The sequence below is a fragment of the Penicillium antarcticum genome (assembly GCF_028974205.1).
Source record: "Penicillium antarcticum strain IBT 31339 chromosome Unknown utg000009l_segment0_segment0, whole genome shotgun sequence".
Classification (NCBI taxonomy): Eukaryota; Fungi; Ascomycota; class Eurotiomycetes; order Eurotiales; family Aspergillaceae; genus Penicillium; species Penicillium antarcticum.
In genome coordinates this window covers 2,480,726-2,507,363 of record NW_026695307.1, presented here as the reverse complement: position 1 = coordinate 2,507,363, position 26,638 = coordinate 2,480,726, and the positions used below count along the sequence as shown (strand labels likewise).

The 26,638-nt window shown below is 50.2% G+C and overlaps 10 protein-coding genes across 10 annotated transcripts; 5 read left to right on the top strand and 5 right to left on the bottom strand.

The window, feature by feature from the left end:
* Window positions 1-548: 548 nt before the first annotated feature.
* dspD (putative protein-tyrosine phosphatase) lies at window positions 549-2,608 on the top strand (the record flags this gene model as incomplete). Its single annotated transcript, XM_058467367.1, has 2 exons — window positions 549-1,169; window positions 1,262-2,608. The coding sequence occupies 2 exons, from the start codon at window positions 549-551 to the stop codon at window positions 2,606-2,608; spliced, it is 1,968 nt and encodes a 655-aa protein (XP_058315213.1).
* An 805-nt stretch (window positions 2,609-3,413) lies between these two features.
* N7508_009303 (putative S-adenosylmethionine-dependent methyltransferase) lies at window positions 3,414-4,727 on the top strand (the record flags this gene model as incomplete). Its single annotated transcript, XM_058467366.1, has 2 exons — window positions 3,414-3,472; window positions 3,710-4,727. The coding sequence occupies 2 exons, from the start codon at window positions 3,414-3,416 to the stop codon at window positions 4,725-4,727; spliced, it is 1,077 nt and encodes a 358-aa protein (XP_058315212.1).
* Window positions 4,728-5,954: 1,227 nt separating this feature from the next.
* N7508_009302 (uncharacterized protein) lies at window positions 5,955-6,479 on the bottom strand (the record flags this gene model as incomplete). Its single annotated transcript, XM_058467365.1, has 1 exon — window positions 5,955-6,479. One exon carries the CDS (start codon window positions 6,477-6,479, stop codon window positions 5,955-5,957), a length of 525 nt encoding a protein of 174 aa, XP_058315211.1.
* Window positions 6,480-8,844: 2,365 nt separating this feature from the next.
* Window positions 8,845-9,998, top strand: N7508_009301 (GIY-YIG nuclease family protein; the record flags this gene model as incomplete). Its single annotated transcript, XM_058467364.1, has 2 exons — window positions 8,845-8,909; window positions 8,972-9,998. 2 exons carry the CDS (start codon window positions 8,845-8,847, stop codon window positions 9,996-9,998), a joined length of 1,092 nt encoding a protein of 363 aa, XP_058315210.1.
* A 381-nt stretch (window positions 9,999-10,379) lies between these two features.
* On the bottom strand, window positions 10,380-11,420 carry N7508_009300 (uncharacterized protein; the record flags this gene model as incomplete). The annotated part of the gene is made up of 4 exons (XM_058467363.1): window positions 10,380-10,533; window positions 10,733-10,925; window positions 11,137-11,242; window positions 11,289-11,420. Coding segments are annotated over 4 exons (585 nt in total), but the record flags the coding sequence as incomplete, so codon positions are not given.
* Window positions 11,421-12,071: 651 nt separating this feature from the next.
* Window positions 12,072-14,482, bottom strand: N7508_009299 (putative C6 transcription factor (Leu3); the record flags this gene model as incomplete). The annotated part of the gene is made up of 6 exons (XM_058467362.1): window positions 12,072-12,382; window positions 12,432-12,959; window positions 13,006-13,274; window positions 13,324-13,761; window positions 13,807-14,237; window positions 14,300-14,482. 6 exons carry the CDS (start codon window positions 14,480-14,482, stop codon window positions 12,072-12,074), a joined length of 2,160 nt encoding a protein of 719 aa, XP_058315208.1.
* Window positions 14,483-15,262: 780 nt separating this feature from the next.
* Window positions 15,263-17,810, top strand: N7508_009298 (uncharacterized protein; the record flags this gene model as incomplete). Its single annotated transcript, XM_058467361.1, has 4 exons — window positions 15,263-15,746; window positions 15,797-17,455; window positions 17,623-17,661; window positions 17,719-17,810. 4 exons carry the CDS (start codon window positions 15,263-15,265, stop codon window positions 17,808-17,810), a joined length of 2,274 nt encoding a protein of 757 aa, XP_058315207.1.
* A 1,001-nt stretch (window positions 17,811-18,811) lies between these two features.
* Window positions 18,812-20,363, bottom strand: N7508_009297 (putative C2H2 finger domain protein; the record flags this gene model as incomplete). Its single annotated transcript, XM_058467360.1, has 3 exons — window positions 18,812-19,655; window positions 19,823-20,295; window positions 20,349-20,363. The coding sequence occupies 3 exons, from the start codon at window positions 20,361-20,363 to the stop codon at window positions 18,812-18,814; spliced, it is 1,332 nt and encodes a 443-aa protein (XP_058315206.1).
* Window positions 20,364-21,885: 1,522 nt separating this feature from the next.
* N7508_009296 (putative nicotinamide N-methyltransferase) lies at window positions 21,886-23,023 on the top strand (the record flags this gene model as incomplete). Its single annotated transcript, XM_058467359.1, has 2 exons — window positions 21,886-22,363; window positions 22,485-23,023. 2 exons carry the CDS (start codon window positions 21,886-21,888, stop codon window positions 23,021-23,023), a joined length of 1,017 nt encoding a protein of 338 aa, XP_058315205.1.
* A 966-nt stretch (window positions 23,024-23,989) lies between these two features.
* N7508_009295 (uncharacterized protein) lies at window positions 23,990-26,551 on the bottom strand (the record flags this gene model as incomplete). The annotated part of the gene is made up of 1 exon (XM_058467358.1): window positions 23,990-26,551. The coding sequence occupies one exon, from the start codon at window positions 26,549-26,551 to the stop codon at window positions 23,990-23,992; it is 2,562 nt and encodes an 853-aa protein (XP_058315204.1).
* Between the last annotated feature and the right edge of the window lie 87 nt (window positions 26,552-26,638).

The following is a 26,638-nucleotide window of genomic DNA, read 5'->3' as shown; positions in this document are numbered from 1 at the left end:
GTCGACTGTCGACGGTGGCATAGACGTAGACTGTAGCAGACAGATATCACCTATATAGCCTCTTATGTACGTGCATTTGACGCCCATTACGCCCCCGGCGCCTAAATTTAGAGTGGCTTGGCCTGATTGGTTTCACTTCTCAAACCTCGATCTGCAGTTGTCCATTGGACGTATTGAATTACCTGGTGGACCTGAAATCGGAGATCTATTACATCTAAATAAAAACAAAGGGTCCAAAAGGCCTATCTTTTTTTCTTCCTTTTTCCCTCCTTCACATTCCCGTCATTCCCCGGAGGAACGACTCCGACTCTCTTGCTTTGGCTTCCTTTCACTTGTCCTTCCTTATACTTCCTTTTACTCTTACACCCTCTTACACACACACACACACACACACACACTTGGTATGTCCCTCCCTCCCGCCTTCTCCCTGGCTTCGCCCTTACAGTTCTCAACCTTTCAGACCATTTGCACAGGCTGCAAGTGCTTTCGAATGCAATAGTCTCGTGAAGTCGGGACTTGTTACAATCTCCCTCCCCCCCCCCCCAACAATGCCCGTGCAAACGAGTCCACCGTCCTTCCCGGACTCATTTCCTTCATTCATGTCCGTCTTTGGCGGTCCTCTACCGCGATACAAAGACGAGGAAACCACCATTCACCCTCTACAATATCCAACTCATGTCCCGGTCAACGCGCGCCTGCTCCCTTCCCCTCATCGCGAAAGCGTCTCGTCCATGACGTCCGCCTCAACCGAGTCCTCCCCGACCACGACTATTTCTCCTTTTGACTCGCCCGGTGGGGGTGACGTCTCCCCGAGTTCATCGCCAGAATCTCCCTCGGCCATGTCGGTCTCGTATCCGAAATACATGCCGACCACCCGGCCTATGGAGATTCCTCCCCGATCTATCGCGCCAGAGCCCCTGTTGCGTCCGACCCCTCCGCGTCCTGACTCTCCGGGTCGGCGGGCGCGTAATCTGAAGAACCTCTCACTGCGGATGCCGCCTCCGTCTATGTCTCGTCCTCCCATGGCCACGGCCTCACTGGTGGAAACCTCATCCCACAGGCTCGCCCCACCATCACCCCTCCAGATTCCCCAGAAGAGTTCGAAGCGCCGTCCCGCCAACCTGACCATCCGTACACCTACATTTGACAAGACATTTGCCAACGACGATGTGCCTCCAACTCCATCCTTGCGACATGCAGAATCCTCCCCATCTCTCGCCGCTATCACATCCCCCTCATTCGCTCCGAAGGGGGGATGCAGCTCCCACGACCCATGTCGCACCATGGAGTACGTAGCTTCTCTACACCAAATGAAGAAAGTGGAATGGATGGATCTGGCTTCTCTCGCCGTGTGCTGCCCGGTTTAGAAGAGGAGGATGATCACCTCGACTCACGCGAGTCGACTCGCAAAAAGGATCGTGGATACCCTGACGGGCCAATCCGGATCTACGATACTGGCGTTTACCTGTATCTGGAGCCAACAGCCGAGGAAGCCTCCCAGTTTGATGTGGTCATCAACGTCGCCAAGGAAGTCAACAACCCCTTCAGTCCGGCCAAGGAGGAGCGAAACGACACAGTGATGAGCACCTGGCGTAACGCCTCCATAGCCTCGAAGCGCTGGTCTGGTGAGCCTCAGACTGCAGTGTCAGAGATCTCCTTCAAGTCTGCTTTTGAATTCCAGCCTTCGGACTCTGAATCTGCCACCCCCACTACATCAACTCCTGCACCACAACCCGAGTATCTCCATGTCAGCTGGGACCACAACTCCGAAATCCTCGATGATCTCCTCCCTCTTTGTGAACTCATCGATGACCGGATCGCTAGTGGAAAAAAGGTTCTCATTCACTGTCAGCTCGGTGCCAGTCGTTCCGCCTCGCTGGTGATTGCCTATGGATTGTACAAGAACCGACACATGGATTTCAACTCTATGTACGAAGTGGTCAAGGCCCGGAGTCAGTGGGTAGGTCCCAACATGAGTCTCATCTACCAGCTCACCGACTTCCGATCGCGGTTGATGCGTGGATCGACCTCGAAGCCCCCTCCCCAGGAGTGGTTTGTTCAAACTGGCCGACGCAGCTCAGAGCCTCAGGTTGCCCGCGCCGAACGCCCTGCCACCGACAACCGACCGGCTTTCCGTGGACTATCCCAGGCACCATCCATGAGCTGCCTTTCCATCCCAGAAACACCCTCGATGCGTCCCACCACCAGCGACAGTAGTTACACCAAGTTCAAGTCTTACTCTCCAAAGAGGAGCTTGTCCCCTCGTCCCCTTCCATTCCGCCAGAAGTTCCAATCCGTGGAACCAGCATCAGGTCGGCCGCGAGGACTCCCACGCAGCGTCAGCAGCTGTGATCCTCTTGTTCAAACGCACGTGTTTGTTCGCGATGCGCCCGACCAAAGTGGTGGCCTCTTCTCACCTCGAACAAATGAGTTCCTATCACCACAGCCAATGGCAACACGATCCTTCCACCGAATCGACCGGTCGGCAGCCCTCTCACCCCCTCCTATGCCCAGCTCCGTCCAGTTCGCCGCTCAAACGGCCGATCCCCGCTCGCCTCCCACAGCTGGCGAGCCCCTGATCATGAGATCGATTGATGAATTCCTCTGATCCCAGCCTGAGTTACTGACCAGGCTCACGATTCTACGACCCGCTCTATTTTCATGTCTCCGATTTGAAAATCATCTTCGCCCTGGCCTGTCAGCAGCGACCTTCTATTCTCTCTTAATTTCTTCCACTCATCTCAGATGGCTGGCTTGATGATATCTATGACCAAAGCGGGCTTTGCAGTCGCTCATCGCTATTTTCCCCATTGCATGCCTATTGCATATTTTCCACATTTAACCCCACGGGTTTTTTCTCAACACCCCCGTTCGGGTCACCATCGCTTTTTCATTTCCTCCATTCATCACATCACTGGCGTCACGGGTGTCCGCAACTGGACAAAATTTGATACCAACAGCCGGCCTCGAGAGAATCAATGGGCTCTCTCGTTGTGTCGGCATCTGTACTTTTATCGCGGAGGCTTACTCGGTTCTCTTGCATTGCTTGGCCATTCGTCCAACAACTTTCGCTATTTTTCTTACCTGTTGTTTTTTCCCTTTTTCCCTCTTACATCTTGGCATTTTGTCCTGGCGAGGCTTTTGCTTTAGCTTTTCGACTTTTCTGTGTTCAATCATCGGGCCAGGTATCTTGTCTGCGGATAAGGAATCTTTGGCTTGGTGGATGAAAAGAGGCATGATAATACCCCCTTTGCGCAGTCTCAATAGACATGGATAAACTATTCATTCCTCAATTTCTTCGATTTCTGTAGATGTTCAATTGTGTATAGATCTGAGTCTGTTTACCTCGATAACGATAAGCGCGGAACGTCATCCGCTTCAACCCAATTTTTCCTCCGCAACTCCTACAGACAATGGCTGAAGACTCTCACCCTGCCTACCTCTCGCCTAGCGAGTTAGGCACAAAAGATTAGTATGTGCCGCTTCCTCTCCGTCTTTGCGACTTCCCAGGGATTGCCCGCGCAAAACCAAGACATACCTCAACCCCACGTTTACCCCTCCAAGACGAGCCAGCTCTGCTGTATGCGCTCTTGGCCAAACGTTCCTACAATTTGGATTCCAGGACCCATTCGAGACCCCAATTCCTCATATCCCATCCACCCAACCAATCACCCAACCAATTCCAAATCAAGAACTAACAAAAACTCAGCTGGGAATCCTACTACGCACGCACACTAGCACACATCTCCCACGAAACCCCCAACCCAAACGAAGCTCCAAAAGAAAATAAGAACGAAGAAGCAGATGCAGACTCAGACGCCGACTCAGACCTAAACGAAGAAGATGACCCCGGCACATCCTGGTTCTCAGAACACAACGCCCCGGAGAAAGTGTTGCACTTCCTAACGCGCAAATCATTCCCGTTGTCTCCGCGGAACACTGTTAAATCAGCATCCAACTCCAGGTCTCAAAAGCAAAATCAAACGCAACCAACTGTTCTGGATCTCGGAACTGGAAATGGAAGCATGCTCGCATTATTACAAAAGAGGGGTGGATTCCGCGGGAATATGGTTGGAGTCGATTACTCGCGAGGCAGTGTCGAACTAGCGAGGGAGTTGCAGAAGAATCGGGGGCATTCTGCTTATCGAAGTGATTCCGAGGATGAGTCTGAATCCGAAGAGGAAGAAGGATCCGAGGATGTATCCGGGGGTGGTGAACAGATTGATATCGAAGCACCACCCATCCAGTTCGAAGAATGGGATATCCTAGGTTCAACAGCTGCCCTCTCAGAAACGGGCCTCCCGGTCGAATCAGCACCCACGCCAGACAAAAGTTTGAATTGGTTCCCCTATTCAGCCGGCGGCTTTGACCTAGTCCTGGACAAGGGGACCTTTGACGCCGTCTCGCTAGCTGACGATGCCAAGACGACTCGAGTTTGTGAGCGGTATCCCGATATTGCGCGGCGGTTGGTGCGTCGTGGTGGGTTTTTGGTGGTTACTACTTGTAATTGGACGGAAGAGGAGCTTGTTCATTGGTTTACTGGTGGCAAGGAGAAGGGGGATGGAGAGGAGCTTGTTCATTGGTTTACTGGTGGCAAGGAGAAGGGGGATGGAGAGGACCGGTTGGTTGTATGGGGACGGGTTGAGTATCCTCGTTTCCGGTTTGGGGGGCATGAGGGTCAGGGCGTTTGTACGGTTTGTTTTACTAGGGTTGGAGGTGATATTTAGTTAGCTAAGAGAGGTGATTGTGTGAGTGGATGCTGTTGGTTGTATAGAACCTACTGTAGTTGTGGTTGATATGCAGGGAGATAGGTATCTTTCCAATTGCCTTTTATGGTTATCCTGTCTCTTATATACTAAGAAAATTCCTGAGTACGGCCTTGAGAAATAGCATCAAGTGAGCTTTTGGCATTTCGAATCGAATTACATATCAACCTTGCAGATTAATCAATTGAACTAGGCAGTGGAGAATGCAACGGCTCAGCAAACTTATCTTAGCTTTTGTGGTTACATTCGACAAATGACATTCAATATGACATGCTTGGGGAAGGGGGCTGCAGTCAATTCAATCGGTGCGCCACATTCCCTAAGAGGATTATGCATTTGGGGTCAACATTATGAGCAGAATATTGTGTATTCGTTTAATTCATTGTCGTTATTCAAGAAGTCAGATTCTCTTCGCCATATCCGTGACAGGGGTCCGATCTTCGTCGGATTCCGCAATTTTCAATCATAGGTGATTTCTTCAAGAGCCGTTGTTAAACTTCAAGGTTGCAAGCGTGTAGGGTAAAACTTGGAGTCAGAGGATGGTCAAGTTTGCCAATGGCCCTGTTCCAGATTACCTCAACAGAGACAGGACATGGATGGACTGCACCCCTACCCCTGGGCAAGCTTCTGAGCCAAATCTAGATCCTTCATCGCGGGTCGACGTAAAACCACCGATCACATATTCCTTGGCTAAACTCCAATAATGGGGTGCCACATGAGTTCATGGATATGGAGAATCACTCTGATCTCTCGTAGACGGATGTACCATTCCACCTGAAGCAATTGGTCTCGCATCTGCAGCTATCCGAAGAAAACCGGCTTTCAAGAGGACCAGAGAGGTCTTTCCCCGTGACATTCCGGGCCATAAGCGGATAGAATATGTGAGAAACTAGCGTCTGGAGTCTGTTTCCAACCAGGGAAAGGCCCAAGATCCAGCCTGTACTTCAGGGCTTGACAGGACTTTCCCGAGGGTTTCAGAGACCCAAAAAGCGCATCTCGGTCAGATTAAAATCCCAATTTGAGCTTATGCATCTTACCGCTCATGAGAGTGGTTCACGTGCTGCTTGCAGGAACGGAGGTGCTCCCCGCAACCACCAGTCCCGTGGTATAAGAAAACACCAATTGCAAGGGGTATCAAGCGCCAAACAAGGCATCCATAACCCTTACTAACCAAAATAGGATCAAGAATCAAGACCTCCCACTCCAATGAACAGTCCCTCTTCCACGTGCCCTCATCCCCCTTCCTCTCACACTAGACCGACCCCGAATAGCCATAGACCCATACTCCATCTCCTGCTCGGCACGTTGTCTTTGCCGTTCAGCTGATTCTTCTTCAGATCTAGATCCAGAGCCCTGGGTAATTGCTACACTTGAGTCCTCTATCGACTGCGCCGCTATCTTCTCGCGGTGAAGTCTGAGCATAGCTTCCCAAGTCGGTGGATCAAGGAAGGGCTGTGCTGCCGAGAAGGAGACTTCAATGCGAGGGGCTTGGTGTAAATTATCTTCTTCCTCGGTGGCTGGAGTAAAACTTGAGTCTGTGTGATTTTGCTTTGTTTGGAGGTATTCTTGATAGGACGGTTTCAGTCGTGTTTCTGCTGGGATTGCGCTGGGGTTGAGGACCCGTGGGTGCAGGCTGGTTGAGATAGGTTTGAGAGGGCGTTTCTTTGGGATTAGACGGGGTCTTTCTGATTTGGAGGTAGTTGAGGACAGCATCTTTGTCCTATATACCCGTGACTCCGAAGATGTGTGTCGAGGGAAGAGTTGGAGTTGTAGTTGGAGTGATTTCTTATCGCTTATCGGGAGATGTGCGTCATCTCAAGTATGAACTGTGAACCGAAGTGTCGCGAACCTCAAGAGTTTCGCAACTGTGAATCTACGGAAGCAGAAAGGAAATAGAAAGATCCGTTCAAGATAGATATTGCTGTTATGCTCCAGTGATTGGTCGAGTATCTCCCAAATAATTATGCAATGACTTTATTCGAGCTTCTGTAGCAACTAAAAGCTAACTACAGATTAAGAGGCAGGGAGAAAAGGCAAAATCACTGCTTATCCACCGTTATAGCGTTTTCTCCTTTTCAGGAGATAGGGGAATTTCCGTTTCTTTCTCTCATCTGGGCTAGGATCAAAAACACATCAAGGATGCCGTGTTCGAAATGGATTGCACAACCATACTGAGACCATGCACACAAACCTGCATTTTGACGGCTCACATGCTGATCAACTTTGAAGCCTTGTTAGCTCCTCTTCCAGAAATCGTCATCTAGGTATAGAGCACCGTCCCCCTAGACGCAGACTCTGAACGTGAATAAACCCCTCTTTGTCAATATCTCGCTTCGGACGTTCATGAGAATCCTAAATTGTCATTTGTGATCTATGGTCTCAGCCTGATTTATTCACCTGTGGGGAGCATCAAAGACGCGAGATTCTTCACTGAAAGAATAATCTCCCGGGAGAAGATTTCTTCCCTGGTATTGCTGAAGTGGCTCCCAACGATTGGACCGACTTTTGCAAGGGTTTCTCGTAGTGATTACCTCTTATAGCTTCCATGCTAACGACTGACCGGACTATGAAGCTGAATGAGGTCCGTTGTGGGTAAGTTCAATCGAAGTTTTCCGCTGAGAGCGAAAGTTAATCTTCGCTCCCGGGTGGTGTGTCTCCCCATTTGGATTTGATCACTCGATAATTGAGTCACATAATCGAGTCACTACGGAGAAGAGCTGGTGAATTTCATCATGAGGATTTCAATGTGCAATCACCTTCCGAGGGGGCCATCGTTATTACAACGAAACCTACAACAACATCATCAGAAGCAGACCTTCAATATATCATTCATATCGCCTTTTCTCATTTACACCTCAACTTAGAGCTGATGCCTATCGCAAAGGCTTTGACTGCAGCAATTATCGATAAACTTCCACTTGGAAAAACAATCAACTTTGAATTCTATTCAGCACCTCAATCCCTAGGTGCTATCCTAGCGTCGCACCGGTATGTCTTAAATTCTCGATCGGAGGTAGCTATAGGAGCGCTTCACGAAGGCAGTCGGTGTTTCTTGACGGATGGAGATGAAATTACAGATGGCGCAATACACAACGTCTACAATATTTCTAGGCCCAAAGCTGAATGTGGTGCCTACTCTGTATACCAGGTCTGGCGGAGCGCTGGAATGACCGAAGTGGCATGGAGGTTAGCAATGATCCCTACAGGTGTAACTAGGTCAAGCTAGGCAATGATTGTACGTGTATAGTCGCAATACCTTTATTCTTCTTCATACATAGGTATGAAATATGGGGGAAATCCCCGAAACAAAGTGAAAACAAGGTTATAATGATAGTGCTCACTGATCCGATCAGACAGCTTAGAGGTGGGCTCCAATCTACGGACCAAAAATAAACGACATAGCCGTGGCGATCAGACGGGACTTTTGTCACCTACCTAGGTGATTTTGGTACTCTACAAGAGCCCTGAAATTGAGGCTGGGGCCGTTAGCGCCGGCCAGCGTGTACCTGTCCAACTTTGGCCCCAACACCTCGACACCCAATGCCAGACACACATAGCACCGGGCTTTCGTCCATCTGCTATTCACCAATGATGCTGTATCTTTTTCGAGCTGCGCGTTTGGATCTTCCTGTTATCGAGGCGTGGCTTGGGTGTCCAAGTCTTAAAATGGAGCTTCGCCGGAACGGCTGAGAATCCCTGTCAACGGACCGACACCAACGCACGCGATTCTCCATAATAGCACTCCAAAACCCGAAGTCCCCGAACCTCGTGACCTATTCTCCAATGATCATAGTCTAGCGTGAAGCTATCACAGGCTGTGCCTGAGATCCCCCTGTCGACTACGACCAAGATAGGAAGGCCAGGAACAGCCAACGGGGCTGATACCGATTTCCTCATATCCGATACAAGTGATGACCCTAGGCAGATACGCCTAGGCAATGAACTAGCTTATTTCAGATGAGCTGAAAAGAGGGGGCATAGGGACAGTGCCTTTGGCCCCGTGTGTCGTTTCCTCTCCAGAGCACTTATTACTCGTCTTTGTGATTCTATCATTATCTTTCCTATAATCACTTCCTCCATGGAGGCTCCAATCAGCAAGTTCCTTCTCCTCTCAGGCTTACTGGAGATCATATATAAACCAGGGTCCAATTTTAGCTGCGCGCAGCTCAAATCCAACAACGAACCCTGCTGCCTCAAAATAAAAGGCAGCCTCGAGCTTGTCAAGAGGCCTTTGGGGATCTATTCGCTCTTATCAACGATCCTTGTCGTGCATTCGAAGACAAGGATGGTGCATTCAATAACGTCCTCACGCAGTTCATCCAGCGTTGCCTTTGTCGGAATCGACACTACAAGAATGCCGACCACGCCAGGAGCCAATGGGAAAAAGAGCTTTACGATCGCGAAAAAAGAAGCCAACTGCGCTTAGGGTTGCAAGAGATCCTTTCCAGACCATTGGAAGAGACCATCTATTCCACGCCACCATCCTCAAAGTTCAAGCTCCGCGTGTCGGGAACACCAGCGAGCCCTGAAGAGGACGTGGCACGCAAAGTGACAGAAAAGGCATACGAACCCCTCACAGACCTGGATCAGAAGCCTGGCCGTCTCTATCTTATCTCTCTTCCTGGACAAGAAGATATGTTCAAAGTGGGATTTACAAAAGACATCAAGAATCGATTTTCCACTCACCGGCGGTGCTACGGAGACATCACGATCGTGAAAAATGCATTCCTACCCTTTGCTCGTCGAATCGAGCAGCTAATCCTCGCCGAGCTATTCCAGCAGCACTGTGTACTCACGGAGAAATGCGAAAGCTGTGACAAGTCCCACAAGGAATGGATTCAAATCGGCAAAGCCGACATGGTAACCGTCTTTGACAAATGGGTTGAATTTGCCCGTGGAGAGAATGAACTTGATCTTCGAGTGACTGAGGCTTACGACAAAGATGGCAATTTCAGCTCGAAACATGTGGCGCTCCCACCTCCTGCTGGAAATTATAAGTTTTTAGTTTCGACTTCGTCGAAAAAGAGTCGTCGTCGATCAACCGGGGCCTCATCACAGAACTCGCCTTCTAAGCCTAGTTCTGCCAGGTCTGATATCAGTTTCATTGATGAAGGCATTAGTTACTTGAGTCTCGGCGACAGCCAGCCTGGGAATGATGATAGTGATGAAGACGACCACTCGGAACACATCTCGTCCTTTGCCGCGAATCTACTTGCTGCGCATACCAAGTGAATTCCGTGCTTGTCTTTTGCCTTTGTGTATTGTCTTTGCTGCGTGTTGTAAAATGTTTTCCTGTACTCCCTAAGAATATATCTGCTTATTTTTATCAAGTGCCTCATCATATAAAAAAAACAGAGGCTATCATCTAATCTGACCTTTTCTCTCTCTCTACAGGTCGGGGGAAGAATGAAAAGAATGAAGGATCTAATTTCAATAGCCAAGAGCACTGTTAACATGAAGGAGAGTATGCAGGTCTAAGAAGATGAGCGCTACATCAGGTATAGATTGACACTGAACGCCTCAAAGCAGCCACATTCCAGATCAGAAAGTAAATGCACCACATAAGCATGACTTTATGATTACATTACTGTGTGTATTCCAACTAATTCCTACCTCCCCACTAATGCAAATAGGAACATAAAACTCCTCAAATGAAAGCGATCCAGTCAAAGACCCCATAGACAATTCCAGCAAGACGAGGTCATAGCTAGTAAGAATATGAGCAAAAGCCAGTTTCATGAGTGCGCTAGCCATCCATCGGCCGGGACTTAATGGAGAAACAAGATAAGTTCCAAGTGTCAGCCCATAGAGTCCGGACTGTTCAATTTGAAATCGAGACGCTCCTGATTTCCCCTACTCCCCTATCTTCTCCTCTCTCAAATGAAGAAATATGGGCGTACAGCCCAACATTGGCGCTTGACGGGGTGTACCGATCAATTGGGATGTGGATTTGATATCAGACTTACCAGGCATGCGCGCCCATCCCCAAGGCCAGATAGTCAGGACTCAGGTCAACTAGTCGGCTGTTCTTGGCTCCCGCTGCTGTGCGCTTCACGAAGCGGGAGCCGTCGAAGTCGTTTGGGTTCTCGTAGTTTGGGCTCGGGCATTGGATTAGGCCACTTGGGGAGGCCACGGGGGAACCTTGTTTGAGGATTGTTCCTGTCTGTTTAGTTGTTCGTTAGTTGGAAATCAGGGTCTCATGTTGGGGGTTGAGACCTACCGTTCGAGAGCTTCAGGTCGTGGGTGCAGGGCTGATACTAGATGCATGGCCGGGTTCCTGATAATCTGCTGTCGACACACGGGCTGCAGGTGGATGCAGTTGCTGGCACTCCTTTCGGAGACTGTCCATGAAGACCATAGCATCACAGACTGGGATGGTCGGTCCCTGTTTTGGCGAAGATAGCATTGATCTCCTCTCGCAGGGGAGCAATATACTCAGGGCGATGGGCTAGCTCGGCAATGGCTCCGTATAGTCCCTTTTGGGTGATCAGCGGTGAGAACACGTGCAAAGCGTGTACATACATAGGCCGATGTGTAGATAAAGGCAAATTCCAACAGAAGCATTTCACCAATGACCTCAGTGTATGTCCGTTTCCCGCGGATGGCCGAGCTTTTCATATAGCCAGCGAAAGATTTCGACCTGCAAATCATGAACTTGCCAAGTTGGTTGAGTTAATGACCAGTGCGACCGATGTGATTAGGGCTATAGCCACAGCTATAACGCAAACATAAAGTATGACCGGTCGAAGAGATATGAAGTCCTAGGTGGAAGGTAGATTTCTCGAGTCCATTGCAGTATTTCGAACCAACAAGATAACTGCTCTGAATACATGATGCTTCGATGCCGTGAAAACAAATTTTCAATAGAGAAAAAAGAACAAGAACGACTTTTAAGAAGAAGACAATGTAGGATTGGAAATGGAGCGAGGACAGAGAAGGAAACAGGCAAGTAATAAGACACAGCTATTGCATCGGGAAGTCACTCCTCGAGACATACTACAACGCGACTCCGTGCTCGAGAAGTGACGAAAATAACGGACTGTGATATACATTGCGCAATGTACGAAATTATTATTGCACGAGGCTACTTTCAATGCGACTAGGATACTAGTCCATTAAATGTTCTAATGACAGAAATGAATATAGATTCGTACACGAGACTCATAAGAAAATATAAACAGGTATCCAAGAGGCAGAAGCAGACTCTCTGGGGTGTATCAGCGATCGAATATGTGGTATAATGATACAAACACGCAAACCACGCCCGCAAACATAAAGCCATAACGCCAAAAAAATTAGTTCAGTCTATGCGATGCCCGAGGTTTCCATTCCATTCATGGTTGAGTAGGAATAGGGTAAGTCTACCAACCCGTCAAGCAGCCAGTTCAACGGATCGAAAACTTCGTAATTAGGCTCCATGAAGCCGCTTGGGAGCCCATTGACTTGGGATGGTGGCTGGACTCCAAGACTGGCCTGGGATAGCAAGGGTGCTGGGGCAAGGCTGGGATCTCCACCGGAGATTCCAGGGGTGGATGTTGATGTGTGTACAGGCCCGACGGATGAGGTGGCCGACGAATCGGCGGCGGAGTCGGGGTTTGTTGGGTTTTTCAAATAGGCTAAAACAAGGTCAGAACATTAGGGTTTATCGGGTGGGATGATACTAACCTTCGATGTTTCGACCCTTTGTTCGTGCATCCTCCCGCCATCGCCATACGGAGTCGAAAAGCAGGGACATGCTCATACGACAACGCACTTTGAGCCGCAGGGAGTCGTCGAGGTCGGTGCTATTGTTGGATCGTTGGGTTGCTCCTCCCAATCTCCACATCTGGGCCAACACCTCTGCAAGGCGTTCAGGCAGATCGTTACTAGATGCTGATACTCCGCGGATGGCCCAGATTGTGCGATTGAATAGGTGCTTGGTGTAATCCATGTCGATGTGAGAGGCAAAAAAGCTCTTGCACAGCTTCAGGAGTGTACATCCAGCAGCAACCATCATTTGATAGATATAATATGGTGTGTAGGAGATGACCGGACCGACCCCAGTCTCGAGATTTAGGACGACCTCGAGGAATGATGTCGTCGCAACATACAAAGACAAAACACGCTCCCGATAGTCCTTTGCAGTAGGCTCATCAAAGAAAGCGGACAAGTGCAGATGAAGATTGGCAGCACGGAGGTATAAATCAGTAATACCTGATTGGTTAGCTTCAGATACATATGACAAGACTGGGAAGCTTACAATCATTCTGCGTTCTCAGGTGTTCTTCCAGCTCCTCGAAATCTCGGGATAGGAACGAGATCATGGTTGACCGTTCATGGTCACTGGTTAATCCGACAGGGTCTTTTCGATTCGTATAGAGCGCTCGAGTAATCCTGTCACAAAACTTCTCGATTTCCAGTCTTGGTCTCATATCTTCTGGGAGCTTGAAGTTTGGGTCAAGTGCATCACTGGAGGATAATGTCCAATCATAAAGAGTGGACGGTGGCTGCCCGTAACCAGTAGATACCCTGAAGAGATAAGCCGAGGCCACGGTTATGGGAAGCGGTTGTTACATACCTCTGGGCAACAATGTTACAAATAGCCCACGTTCGAACCTTGTCTTTTAGCTCTTCCTCGATCAGTTCCACCCTGAATTTGCTAAAGTCCTGAGTGTGGGAAGGCCTATGGAGACCCAGCTGCATAGCGACCTGTATCATCATTCCGCACAGCATGAATGTTGGATCGGTTGAGGTACTGCTCACGGGGAATGGCCATGAGCAGAGCAAAGATAGAGCCTTCACAACATGGTAGTTTTGAGGGATATCGGCCAGGGTACTCCAAACTAGTCGGGTAACTGGACCGGCGAGAGAATTCAATAGGTTCGAATCGCCCTGGTATCGTCGCGCACCAACACTAATGATCGTCCAGAAGAGCAGTGATGAAGAATTATAATATTCATCCGGAGACTGCTTCTGGTCCAAGAATGGGAGGAATGGGTGGTAGTATGTGAAGAAACTGACGATGTTAGGGTTAATCTTGAATTACCAATTGGGATCTTACAGATTGAACAGTTCCACCACCTTCTCAGGAACAACCATGACATCCTCGATCCTCTTGACTTGCCCTCCGTTGCGTAAATAGCTGGCACCATCAAAACCGGAGCGTAAGTCCAGCAAGGATGCCACCGCTTCCTGAGAACCCATGTACTGATCCGCGGACATCGCCGACGGAGTTTGATACACCGCAGGACTGACTTGATTTGACTCCTGCTTGGGAGTAAGCTGGCCGGCAGCCAGCGGTTGTTGAGGGAGCGACGATACAGGCTGACCCGTAGCGATCTGCTTCCTCAGCTGGAGAATTTCCCTCTCCATTTCCGCATTGCGACTGCGTTTCCCAACACGTTTGAAATTCGATTCGATTTTACAGTCGAGCTTTAGTCGGCGACATCGCGAACAATCGGTCCAGGGATCTTGGACAACATCGCATCGAAGCTATCGCAATCCAAAAAAGGTTAGCATCAGTCTAAAATTTCATGAGCGCGCAAATTCCACACCTTTTGCTGGCGACATTCATTGCAAGCGCGCTTCACGGGCTGACGTCTCTTCTCCTCGCGCGCATCGTGGTCATCCATATCCTCCATACTTCCCGGCGAGCTGTCGATCCCCGCCATGGTGACATTGCGTTTGCGACCGGGCATGCCATCGGCCGCGACAGGTAACTGGTTGAGACCCGCCATTACGGGGCTGTCGACTGAAGCATTATCAGCGCTCACAGTGGATTCCAGAGTTGCCTGGCCTCCTCCGATGCCACTCGATCGCCCGAGAGAAGCCAGGCTGAATGACGTTTGACCTAGTCGAGATCGGGATCCCGGTATGATCGGTTATTTGGTCGATCGTATTCAATAAAATGAACGTTGCCAAAGTTGGACAATTGACGTTGTACTTGTTCCTTTTTTTCCTGTCAACTGACGACATACAACGATGTTCTCGGTGAAAGCCGTCTGGGACTCGGCGATGAGTCAGCGAGGGGCATTGGTCACCTGACTCAGAGCTGGGCAGATTGTGTCACGTGTTGTGACACACACGTGATGGCGATGAGGTGATGTTACAGTACACGTGATGTTTGAATTTGTAATCCGACTGGGAATAGGAAATGGTAAAGGTTGCCACAAACAGCATCGAAGCACACTAGAAGGCCCTGCATGGGACCATGAGATCATGATCGTCGGTATGCCTTGGGGGCCGTTCTCCATAAGTAGCCGAGGCAGTGCAAGACATTGCCCAGCGCCCAGCTTCGCCTCTACGTAGTATCCAATCATAGTGAGTGTATAGATCTCGGAGGTAAATACGAACGAGTTCAGAAGCTTAGCCTCGCAGGGCTTAGTCCTTTGGTTCCACGTTGAAGATGTTCCTTGGTTCCTTGGATTCAGGCTTACGCCCCTAAATGAACTGCCTGGGGTATCCGGGGCTATAAAGCACATTCCCCTCTTCGACTGAATCTCTCTCTATACTCAACAATGGGTGTTTCAACAGATAAAATGTCCAAAGACAAACAAAGCGATACTAGCTCCGGTGAGCGACCGCCGTCATATTCAGATGACCCAGAAGCGCAACTATCTGCGGAGTTCAAGTTAAACCTCAAGATATCATCCGATACCAAGTCTATCAGTCGGGATGAATGTATCGCACATCTCAAATTCCTAGCTGTGCTTGCAGACCTGCGCGAGAATATCTCTGGCGATGACGGGCTCTTTGGTATCAAAGATGCCGAAGCCGACAGATTCCCAGAGTCGATCAATGAAGCGCGGGCCCGAATCCGCGAGAAGCGCTGGGCTGTGTACACTGCTCGTGCGGTTGATCGATATACCGCATGGTGGACTACTGGTCTCCCACGGTCAAGACAGAACGCGTGCTTGAGTGATGTGGAAAGTGCGGACTATGAGGATATCATCAACCCACAGACTCTAGTGGCATGGAGTCCTGATAATCTGCCTCCGATCGGTAAGTGAACTATATCATTTACAGAAATCTCAGACTAATTTACTTGTTAGATATTCTGATGGTGTGGCATGCTCATTGCTTGAATCCTCGCAATTATCTCGAGGATTGTATCCGATATGGCAAGATGAGCACTTGGAAGACAGGCTTCCCCTGGGAGATCATCGACAGCTGCATTGACAACCGCAAGCTGGAATTCAATGTCTCTGACGAGGCCCAGAAGATCTTCGAGCAGAAGCTGGACATCAAATGGAACAATCTGCACGACCCGCCTACCAAGACTATCCAATGTCCTAGTTGTATAAAGATGGTCACTGTCCAGTGGACAGAAGCTCTCTTCGGAGAGACCATCGAGAACGCCTTCAGATTCGGCGATGGCTATGCAGACAACTCATTCCAAACACAATGCTCTCACTGCCGTCACACAATCGACCACGGCCGACTCAAGGTCGCCAAATTCCGAAAAGACCTCCAAGCAACAATGCACGCCGACATCCCAATGCCCGGCTCATTCACCAACCTCCACGGAATCCCCGAAGGACCAAACAAGCTCAACAAGCACCCAAGCCTCCACTACACGCTCTTCCCCACACGACTCCTGCAAGCCGTCGGCCCAGAACTACTAAACTTTACGGACCCCCGAGTAGACTGGTGCAGAGATATCCAAGACCTACGCAAAGAACTAGAACCGAAACTCCGCGACCGGAAAGCCCTAATGGAAGCGCACGGCAACATCTACGTCAGACGTCTACGCCTAGAAGAGCGAATCCACTTCCGCCGCCTAATGTCCAGATACTGGGACAACCTAGGTCCATTCGCACTGGACCTAGTCGGCGCGGTCATCCGACAAGGAACATTCATCTCAAAAATGGACCAAATAGACTGGCTACACTCGCCAACAGTCCACGAAACAATGACCCGCCTAATCAAAAAATACGAAGTTTTCTTCCAAATAATGATGGACCACCCAAAGAACATGGCCGTCCCAACCCTCGACGTCGACCTAGCCTGGCACACGCACCAACTCTCTCCAGCCCGCTATTACACCTACAGCACTAGCAACCCCACAAAAGCAGGAATCCGCGTCTTCATCGACCACGACGACAAAGTCGACGAGGATAAACTCTCCGATGGCTTCGCCTGGACCAGCAAGACTTACCGCCGCGTCACGAACGGCGCCGTCTACTCCGAGTGTACATGCTGGTACTGCGAGGCAACCCGAACACCAGACCTCTACGATAGACTTATCACAGTTGGCTCGGCCTCCCGCGCCCGCGACGCCGCAGACTCGCTACATGATCGTCCCGATATCTCCTCCGACCCAAACAAGAACCCGCATATCTCAGCGCATAATGCCGTCCGGCCTAGTTCGCTGTACGCAGCTGACCACCGCGGCTCGGTGAATTATTTGCAGCTCAGGTCTAATTATCAGAAGGCTGCAAGACGGGCTGAAAAACGTGGGCGGTTGAGGTCCGGATCAAAGTCTTCCACGCTTTCTTCTTCTGAGAAAAAGGAGAAGGAGAGGGAGCGGGAGAGGAATGCGGCTGCTGACCCTTATTATATGCCGTATGCGTTTGGGTTCCCGATTTTCGTGCCGATTTATGCGCCGTATATGGCGGATCCGTGTATCAATTCTGATGTTTATGCTTGTAATCCTGGTTGTATGAGTACTACTTCTGGGGCTATTGGTAATTGTTGTTCTGGGACTTGTGGTATGTTTTCGCCTTCTTTGTTGATATTTGGTTGCTCTGTACTGACTTTGATAAGGTGGTGCTGTAGCTGCTGGTGGATGTGGTGGTCTTGGTAGTGGAGGTGGATGTGGTATGTTCTTCACCATCACCCTCTATCATGTCTAGATACTGACTTCTCATTCCTTTAGGCGGAGCAGGTGGATGCGGCGGCAGCGGAGGCGGATGTGGTAAGTCTTCCCACCCTCAATCCATCGAATCAAGCATCAGACTAACATGTCCTATAGGCGGCGGCGGAGGCGGTTGTGGAGGTGGTGGTGGATGCGGTGGAGGCGGAGGTGGTGGAGGTGGAGGCTGTGGGGGTGGTGGTGGATGTTGAGCGTTGCAATGACGATTTTATACTACATTCGCTTTATTGGTGCTTTAGCTTGTTGCTTTGATTGACGGACTTACTACTTGGTCATCCTTCTTGCGTCCTAATTGGTTGATATCTATTTACTTGTACTCTGTATTTGAGATGAGAACAAATTGACAATATTGGTATTCAATTGATTTAGTGTCAAATGTCTAATTCCTTATGTTCCGTTTTCAATTTGTCTTGAGGCACATGATACAGTTATTTCGCAGTAAGATCTATATGTTTACGCCTAAATCCAGACTCATGGACTCGACGTGATCAATTGCTCCAAAGCACACCACCGAATCTAATTCTCATAGATCCATCTACAACTACAATAGTAAAGATCATTTAGTTTCATGGGTTATATTCATTGTGAGCCCGTCCGAGGATCATTGAGTACACGAGAGTGAGAGACCGAGGCGAGAGACATGGAGAGGAATCGAAAAGAGACGGGGGAGAGAATGTGAGGGAGGCAAAGAGAACGGAGATGGAGAGAACGGACGAGATGCACAGGGTGATAAAAAATCAAGGGCGGATCGTAGAGTTTGGTTTGGTATATATGTGCGAGGCGAAAAGGACAAATCAAGTAGCCAAAAGGGAAAAGGACAAACGAAACACACTAATCCAAATGCGTATGAATATTGATGAGGATGAATATGCGCCAGCCATACAAAGCTGACAATTTAAGGGGGGGGGGGGGGGGTGGTTCAAGAACAAAACAAAACAGAGCATAAAGCACAAAACGGGCCAAGGAGACATGGTTGATACATGGGATCTCGAAAGGCGAAGAAAGGTCCCGAGAAGGGCTCACGCCGTAGAGAAAAGAGCAAAGAATGATTAAGCTGGACCACTGCTCTATTCTCTCTGGGTGGTCGTAAACATGTAAACAAGAAGGTTTCAAAAATTCGCTCAAGCTCGTACATGAGATCGTGAAATGGGTCGAGGACCCGGTGACTGAAGGCGCTGAATGGATGAAGTCTTCACTCTTCCATGCGGCCAAAGACTCCATCGTCGTCGTCGTCGGCGGGTGCGGAGCGGTTGCCAAAGTCCACATCGGCATTGCGGCGCTGGCGGGACTCCTGAGCCTCCTTGCCGGTGGTACGGACCTCACGCTCATCCGAAACCTTGTATGACAGAGACGGGTTGAGTGATCGAGAAATGAAGATGTTGGCCTCGGAATCTCGGCGGGCTTGCTCGGCGGGGTGCGGCTGAGCCGAGTGGGGGCTTTGGTTGTTCGGGTGGCTGCTCGAGTCGAGATAGCGCGCAGGCAGTGGAGGCACTGGCGGCACATCGGGAGTCATAGAAACGGGCCCCGTGCGGGGAGTGCCGAAATTGCACAGACCGATGGCCGCGGCAAGATCCGCCTCATCATCCTCGTGTAACCTCGTGTCGGCGGTGGAGGGCCGGGTGTCGATGCTCGAGTGACGGAAGTGGGAGAAGGCAGGGGAGTGCAGCGGCGCGCTTTCATTGTACGAACTGGAGGGAATCGACTGGTAGGAACGAGAGAAGCCCGAGGCGTTGCTGACGCTGGGTCGCTTGGCCCAGTGAGCCGGCACACCGGACATCTCAAAATCGTCGTCTTCCTCCTCGTCCATCGGGGGTGGCGTAGTTTCAGCAGAGCTGATTCCGTCCCGCACTTCTGACGAGGCATCCGGTGATCCTGAGGACAGTTCGGACTCCAGCTCGGCCAACTCGGCGGCCTCATCGGGGGGATCGTCGTGGTTCATGGTGACCAATACGGAGGCGGCTTCCAGCAGTTGAACCTGCTGGTGCTTAGAGATGAGAAGCTTCGAAGTAACGGCCCATGCTGGGTCGTGCTCCCACCTACCATGAGAAAAATAGCACGTCAACCAAATGTCGAGATAAGGGGGAGGAAGGGGAACTGTGACGAAGGGGGAATAGAATGACCACGAGGGCGACCTGCACAGAGCCGACATGGTGCATAATCCCGAGCAAGAAGAAGACGGCCGAGCGGCAGGGGGGATACACACATATGCTTGGACAAGCAGCTGCCATGCTTATACCCTTTCCCGCAGCGATCGCAACGCAGGTCTGCCGGGACACGCTTCCCCTCGGTCTTCAGTATGGCACCTTCACTGGCGCGACGGTTCCGGTTCTTGAGCTTGGCGTCGGTTTCCGACCCAGGGGAGCCCTTGCGGGCGACCGGCGGTTCCTGGCTAGGACTGTTGATACTGCGGGAGAGGTATGAGCTGAAACCTGACACGTTGCCGACAGAGCCGGATTCCAGTCCCTTGCGGCCTCCTAGGCTGCGGCGGTGCATGGGTAGCGAAGTGGACTCGCCGCCCTCCATGGAGGCAGCGACGGCGGCGGCTGCATTGGCGGCAGCGGTAGTGACACTCTTGCGGCGTGTGACACGGTGGTGTGAATTGACCGCACCGAGGGAGATGGAGTGCGCGTGGGATCGCTGGCTGGGGTTGGGGAGAGGACGCGACATAGACAATTCCTACCGGGGGAGAATGTTAGATTCAATCGAGAGTAGCTGGCGATGGGGCATACCTTGAAAGATGCCATGGTGAGAGTAGAGGAAGCGTTCAATGGAATTGAAGCCCCCAAAGACACGGAGAGGCGTTCAAAGGAGGTGGAATGACGCGGAGTGAGTAATCCGAAGCAGTTGAGAGAAGTTGGAATAGCAACGAGAGCGAGAAGGAATAATAGAAAGTAGAGAAGAGAGAGAAGTAAGGGCCAAAAAAAAAAAAAAAGAAAGGTGGAAGGGGAGAAAAAGAGGAGAAAGGAGAAAGAGGTCCGGTATGAACCAAAATCGCTCAGGTTTGCGGGGGCCTTTCCCTTTGAGCATGCGGGGGGGGGGGATCACCGGGCACATTATTTTATTTTCTATATTTTCTATATTTATTCCGTTATAGTCTCTATTATATTTCAATATACAGTCTTTATAATATTATATCGCATCTATGCTATACTGTACAGAGTACACTGTGCGAGTGGAGCCGAAGTCGCAGGGCACAATTGCGAATCTTTGTCCCAGTGGCAGTGCCCACTGTGGCCTGTGGCCTGGCACTCGCCAACTTTCCTAAATGGCGTTCCGCACAGGGGAATTGCGCCCTGGTTCGGTCATGATTTCCATGGAACCACCGAGGCTGAAGCCAGTTTAGTCAGCTATCATTTTGGCATTCCCTACCTACTTAGGTATATAGTGACTAGGAGGGTGAATATTCAGTTGCCTGTCGATCAACCCTTGTACCAATCAAGTCACTAAGTTGTAGTGTATCAGAAGTCGCCCGCACACAAACGACACAGGTACCTCGCCAGTACTCATTACCGGTTTAACCAGATCACCTGCAGCGCATCGACCGGTCTAGCTGACCACGATGTGGATCTGGTGATGTCACTGGTCAGTCGCTATCAGGTGACGCGATGATTCATATGATAACCAGTAACGGATGATACACCCGTATCAGTCAATCTTCTGTGATTCGACAACTCTGACCTTACTCTGGATTATACAAACTAATTGTCTTCTTAGGTAATATCTCAGCTGAGTGTCAAAGCCACCTGGGCATGAACAGGCCTCTTGCACGCTAATAGCGGGAGGGGATCATTACTCCGACAGTCATAGTCACATTATAATTATTTTTGGCCCCTGATCTGGTTCTGGCACATTCTTGTGCCTGAGCTGACATTGGTCAATGTAGATCTTACGATGTATTATTTTCGGAGTACATTATTGTATGTTTACTTTTTTTTTTATCAATGCAGTTCAATACATACATACCAAAAAAAAGTTCACTTTCTCCAGTACCCATTAAAATGACGTGACTCATGGGGACAGCCCTGTTGAAACCTGGAGATCTTATGTAATATCCAAGATTGGATACAAACAATGCATACACTACAATCAATGCAAACAACAGTTCAGAATCAGATCTAATCAGTCAAAAATATTGCTGCCCACCACGGTCCAGTCAGGTCAGGTCTACTCAATTGACTCAATTCTAGACGTCATTGAAACGATCGCTAACACCATCCAAACCAATATCCCAATCCACAAATCTCAACGCCAACCCAACAACCAACAATGCTCAATTCCCGCCTACGGCCCCTCCCCCGCCGCAACTATCCCACCATAGATACAAACACCTCCGAAGCCCCCGTCCCAACCCCAAACTTCGAAAACAAAAATGAACCCGACGAAGAAGAAGACCAAGAAGACATCTTCAGCAGCTTCCTCGGCCACCTCTTCCCAGATGATGCCCCAGCCTTCCACGGCGACCCAGGCCAACACCTCCTCTATTCTTCCCCCCGCTATGGCAACCTAGACATAATGGTCCCCTCCTACCCAAGCTCCAGTGAGAACCGAAACGAAGAGATAGCAGCAGGCCAAAAGAAAAACGACGGAACCGTCAATGCAGTTGACGAAGGCCGGAAGCTATTCGCGCATTTCCTTTGGAGTGCTGCTATGGTCGTTGCCGAGGGTGTCGAGGAGGCCGATATGCCTTTTGTCAAGGGGGGAGGTAGAGAGCGAGGCTACAAAGGAGGCAAGGGAGATTTGGGGGGTTAGGGGAGAGAGTGTTCTTGAATTGGGAGCTGGTCAGTATATCCATGCCCCACGGTCTTACCTTTTTTGGTATAACGTTACAGCATCTGTGAATGGCAGGAACTAACACAACTATCTAGGCGCCGCCCTCCCATCAGTAATCTGCGCCCTAGCAAACGCAACCACAGTTGCAGCAACAGACCACCCCTCAAGCCCAGCCCTAAGCGGCGCAATAGCCTTCAACACAAGCTACAACCTGTCGAACCGAAACCCTCCCGTGAACGCTGCTATAAGCATGCACCCTCACGAATGGGGCGTATTATCCGACCCCTTTTCAACAGCCAATAAAGGGAAATTCAGCCGGATCTGTGCCGCGGATTGTTTCTGGATGCCGGAGCAGCATGAGAACCTCACTCGGACTATGCAGTGGTTCCTCTCGCCTGGTGGGAAGGTGTGGATTGTTGCGGGCTTCCACACTGGGCGGCCTATTGTCGCGCAGTTCTTTGAGACGGCTGTGCGTGGGGGTTTTGTTGTTGAGAGGATCTTTGAGAGGGATACTGTTGAGCGGTTGGAGGGGGGTGGGGAGATTCGGCGGGAGTGGATGCCTGAGAGAGAGGGGGAGAGTGTTGATAATCGGAAGAGGTGGTGTGTTGTTGCTGTTTTGAGGAGGGCTGAGTAGATTTTGTGTTGTGTCGTGGTTATGGTTTTGCATTCTGGGCGTTGTCTTCTTTTGCATAGGGTGTGATATCTTATATACAATGTGCTGTTCTATTTTGGATAGAGATGATCTAGTTTATACCATTCTGCATTGTTGTATCCATTATACTGTCTCTTTAATGAGAGACCTTTGCAGGATTATTTATCCCTCATGCTAATGCCCAAATGAGTTCTCTAGGACTGTTAAATGTGCTAGTTGTGACTTGTAGCTTTTGAAAAAGTCCAATTTGAAAGAAGGCTGGTCATCCTCGTGGTTGTGATATTGGGCAAGCATCGTAGAAGATTCAGGTTATCTTTGGTCTACTCAGCTTTGCCATTATCAATCAATAGTCAAGTATATCCATGATCACGCTTTCTGGTACCTGAGCCAATTATAGTCTAGCTGCCTTGTTTGTCCCTCTGGATCTCGCTTCAACCATGAGATCATAGATACTTGGAATGGTCAGATTATTCCTAAGTAAACCGCCCAGTGTTACACAACTCCGGACGCAGGGGGTGATCTCAGACACGATGAGCTCTACTCGGAGAAAAATTTACGAACAGACCAAGAAGAAAGATAAAAGATAAATACGTACGCTCAGCGTAGGAATAAACTACTGTGATGGTACATTCAAAACAAAAAAGAGACAAATAATAATCAACGCAGTTTAGGAAAGCAGTGGGGGTAACAAGCAGTAAGTTCGTTATCATCATCACAAAAGTCGTGTTTCATGGTCATGTTTCATAATCATCATAGATCTCTTTTCAAAGCATAGATCTCCGGGTCATGGGCATCAAGGCGAATTTTAAATTTTCAAGGCAGAGCGAGAAAAAGGCAAGTGACTCCCAGATGCATCGTGATATCGTCAGGTTGTGTTTACCACACAACCAGGCCTGGGCATGAAACGGGCATAACAAGGGGCCAAAAGCAAAGAAAGGAGAGCATCATTCATTGCCGCCCGGCAACCCCGGTAGTAGCGCTGGATGCTACATAGACAGGGCCACCGATACTCTGCTTGAGGGTTTCTCTTCGGACGGCACGCTTGCGCTCTTCACGGCGCTGGCGCAAACGTCGAAGGCTGTTGCGCGTATTGCGCCAGGACATCGACTGGACACGCAAGCCCCAGCGGGAGAGGGCCCGGAAGCGAGATGGGTGTAGTGGCGATGCAGTGCGGAAAATGCTTGGGTCGACTAAGCTGCCGTTGCTGGTCATTCCGTTGAAAAGGCGTTTCATTTCTGGGCTGCGGCGTGCGTACGCGGGCGGGCCGTCGAAGATGATTCGCTGCTGGGGAAGGCCGAGAGTGTTGTTTACTACCAAGGAGTCGTTTCGGTTCTGGGGTAGCTGGCGGGTTGGCGAGCCGTTCTTGTTAGGAGAATCGGATACGCCTTCCCAGAATGGACGAGGTCGCCAGAAGGGGTATAGGCGACTGTCCATTTCCATTCCTGTTGTTCGGTTCTTTGCTGATTTCATAGAGAATGATCGTGCTATGGTGTTGAAGGATTCGGATCGTGGGCGAGCGTTCCAGGTGCGACGTACTGAGCTCCATCGTCGGTTGAGACCTTTGTTTTCGTCCGAGCTTTTTTCACCTTCTTGTATGGGGATCGGAGGAAGAGGCTTCGCCACTGGTGGCTTGGGTGGAGGGCGAGGGTTCTTCAACGGCGAGTCGACAGTTATCATTCCTGGCTGAATTGGATTGTCTGGTGTGTGGAGATAGACTGGACCATTGGAGATTCCAACCCCTTGGAGAGGACGTCTGGACGACTGCATTCTAGGATCAACAAGTAGCAGGGATCGGTTGTGGTGTGCAAAAAAGCTGACAGCTGTGGCCTCCTGGATTTCTATCGGCCCTGGCGAAGACGACGGGATTGATCCTCCGGTGAACGGCAAAGAGGGAGGATGCAAGGTCATATCATCAGCGGTTGCAAATGCATGCATGTTGGGAACTTCAAGAAAGTCGCTAGGGTCATAAGACAGAACGTTATGGCGAGGCGGAGACACTGGCTGCTGATCACGACGCTTTTGCATTTCAAGATCCATGGCCATATTGTGGCTTTGCAAACTGGCTGAGGTAAGAGAGGTGGCGCGAGAATTGTTCCGACTCGTTGGCGCTGAAAGCGATGAACTTCGGGGTGGAATGACAGGTCGACCGATAGAACGACTTCTCGAATCAGTCGCGCGAGAGTGTGTGAACACCGAGTCAGACATGGTACGTTTCTTCTGTCGTGGGACGTCTACGTGACCAGTCGAGGTAGTCGGGGGACGACGGCTCGATCGCTGAGAACCCGGCTTAGAAGAAGAAAAGCTGTTGCGGCCAGAGTTGAGGGATGAACTTCGCTCCGGTATAACCACCACCTTGATAGTTTCGATGTTGGGGTTGATTGCGCTGTTGCTAGTCTTGGCCGAGAATGACCTCCCTGATGATGCGCTTCGATAGCCTTGTTCGGAAATGCGCGCGGGCTTGTGGACCAATCGATGTTGCGATTCGGGAAGAGACACATAAGAGGTACGCTCGGAGTGGGTGATCGGAGAGCTGGCAGATCGCAACGAGCTTCGCTTTTCAGTATGCCGGAGCATTCGCTGGGCTCGTTTGGGAGAGTCGATGATCATCGCCGAGACGGTTGATGTTGACGAGATGTCTGACAAAGGACGGGCTACAGGATCGCCATGTTTGGTTGGATCTTCTGGTGATGGCCAACCGATCTCTTCACGGAATCGCTCCATAGATGAACTGTTCGTCAGTTCATGCGCACCATGAACGCGATCTCGCAGCTTCTTCTCCCGCATCAAAGACGCATCTAAGTGTTTCACATCCAATCTATTATTGTCCAGACATGGCTGATCGTTCAGCTGAGGATATTTCCGTGCAGATTTTCGCTTCCCAGCTGGTGTGGGAGAGTCATCCATCGTGTTCATAGTCCAATCTCCATCAAAAGTCTCGAATCCAGTTTCGTATTCAGTGTCGCTGGGCTGTTGAGAAACCAGTGGAGATTCTCTCGCGCTGGTGAAATATGAATGGGACCCAGTTGCGGTCGGTGGCTTTGATGGCTTTCTTTGTCTCGGTGTCTGAGTCGTGGTCTGAGACGAGCGCCCCGGGGTGTCCATGTCATCAGACGAAGAGATGTTCTCGTTTGCCGTTTGGAATGATTCGGCTCGCGATGATGAGGAAACATGCACAAACTGGCTCAACAGAGGTCGCTTATTCGCGTTCGTTCGAGGAGGTGTCACTTCAGGTGTCGGCGGCTTTGAGGCGCGGCGAGGGGTCAACATCCCAGTTGTGAGGTCGGACAGGGACGAGTCCATCTTCCGGGGAGTTCGGTCGACGTCGTGGCCGGGAGGAGTCAAGGGTGGTGCAGGTGTCGCGTTAAGTGTCCCATTATGATCCGGCGAGACCGGTTGGATAACTTCGATACTGGGTATGGTTATGCCCCGCCGAGGGAGTGCCTTATGAGACCTCAACAGCGGCCGTTCAAGTGCATGCGAATCCTCCAGTCCCATCACTTCCACCGGCATTTCCATGGGAATCCACGGTCGCGTCGGCGGTAATTAGCCTTTAGATATGGATCATGACCTGGAATGTTTCAATCAGTCCGCAAGGGT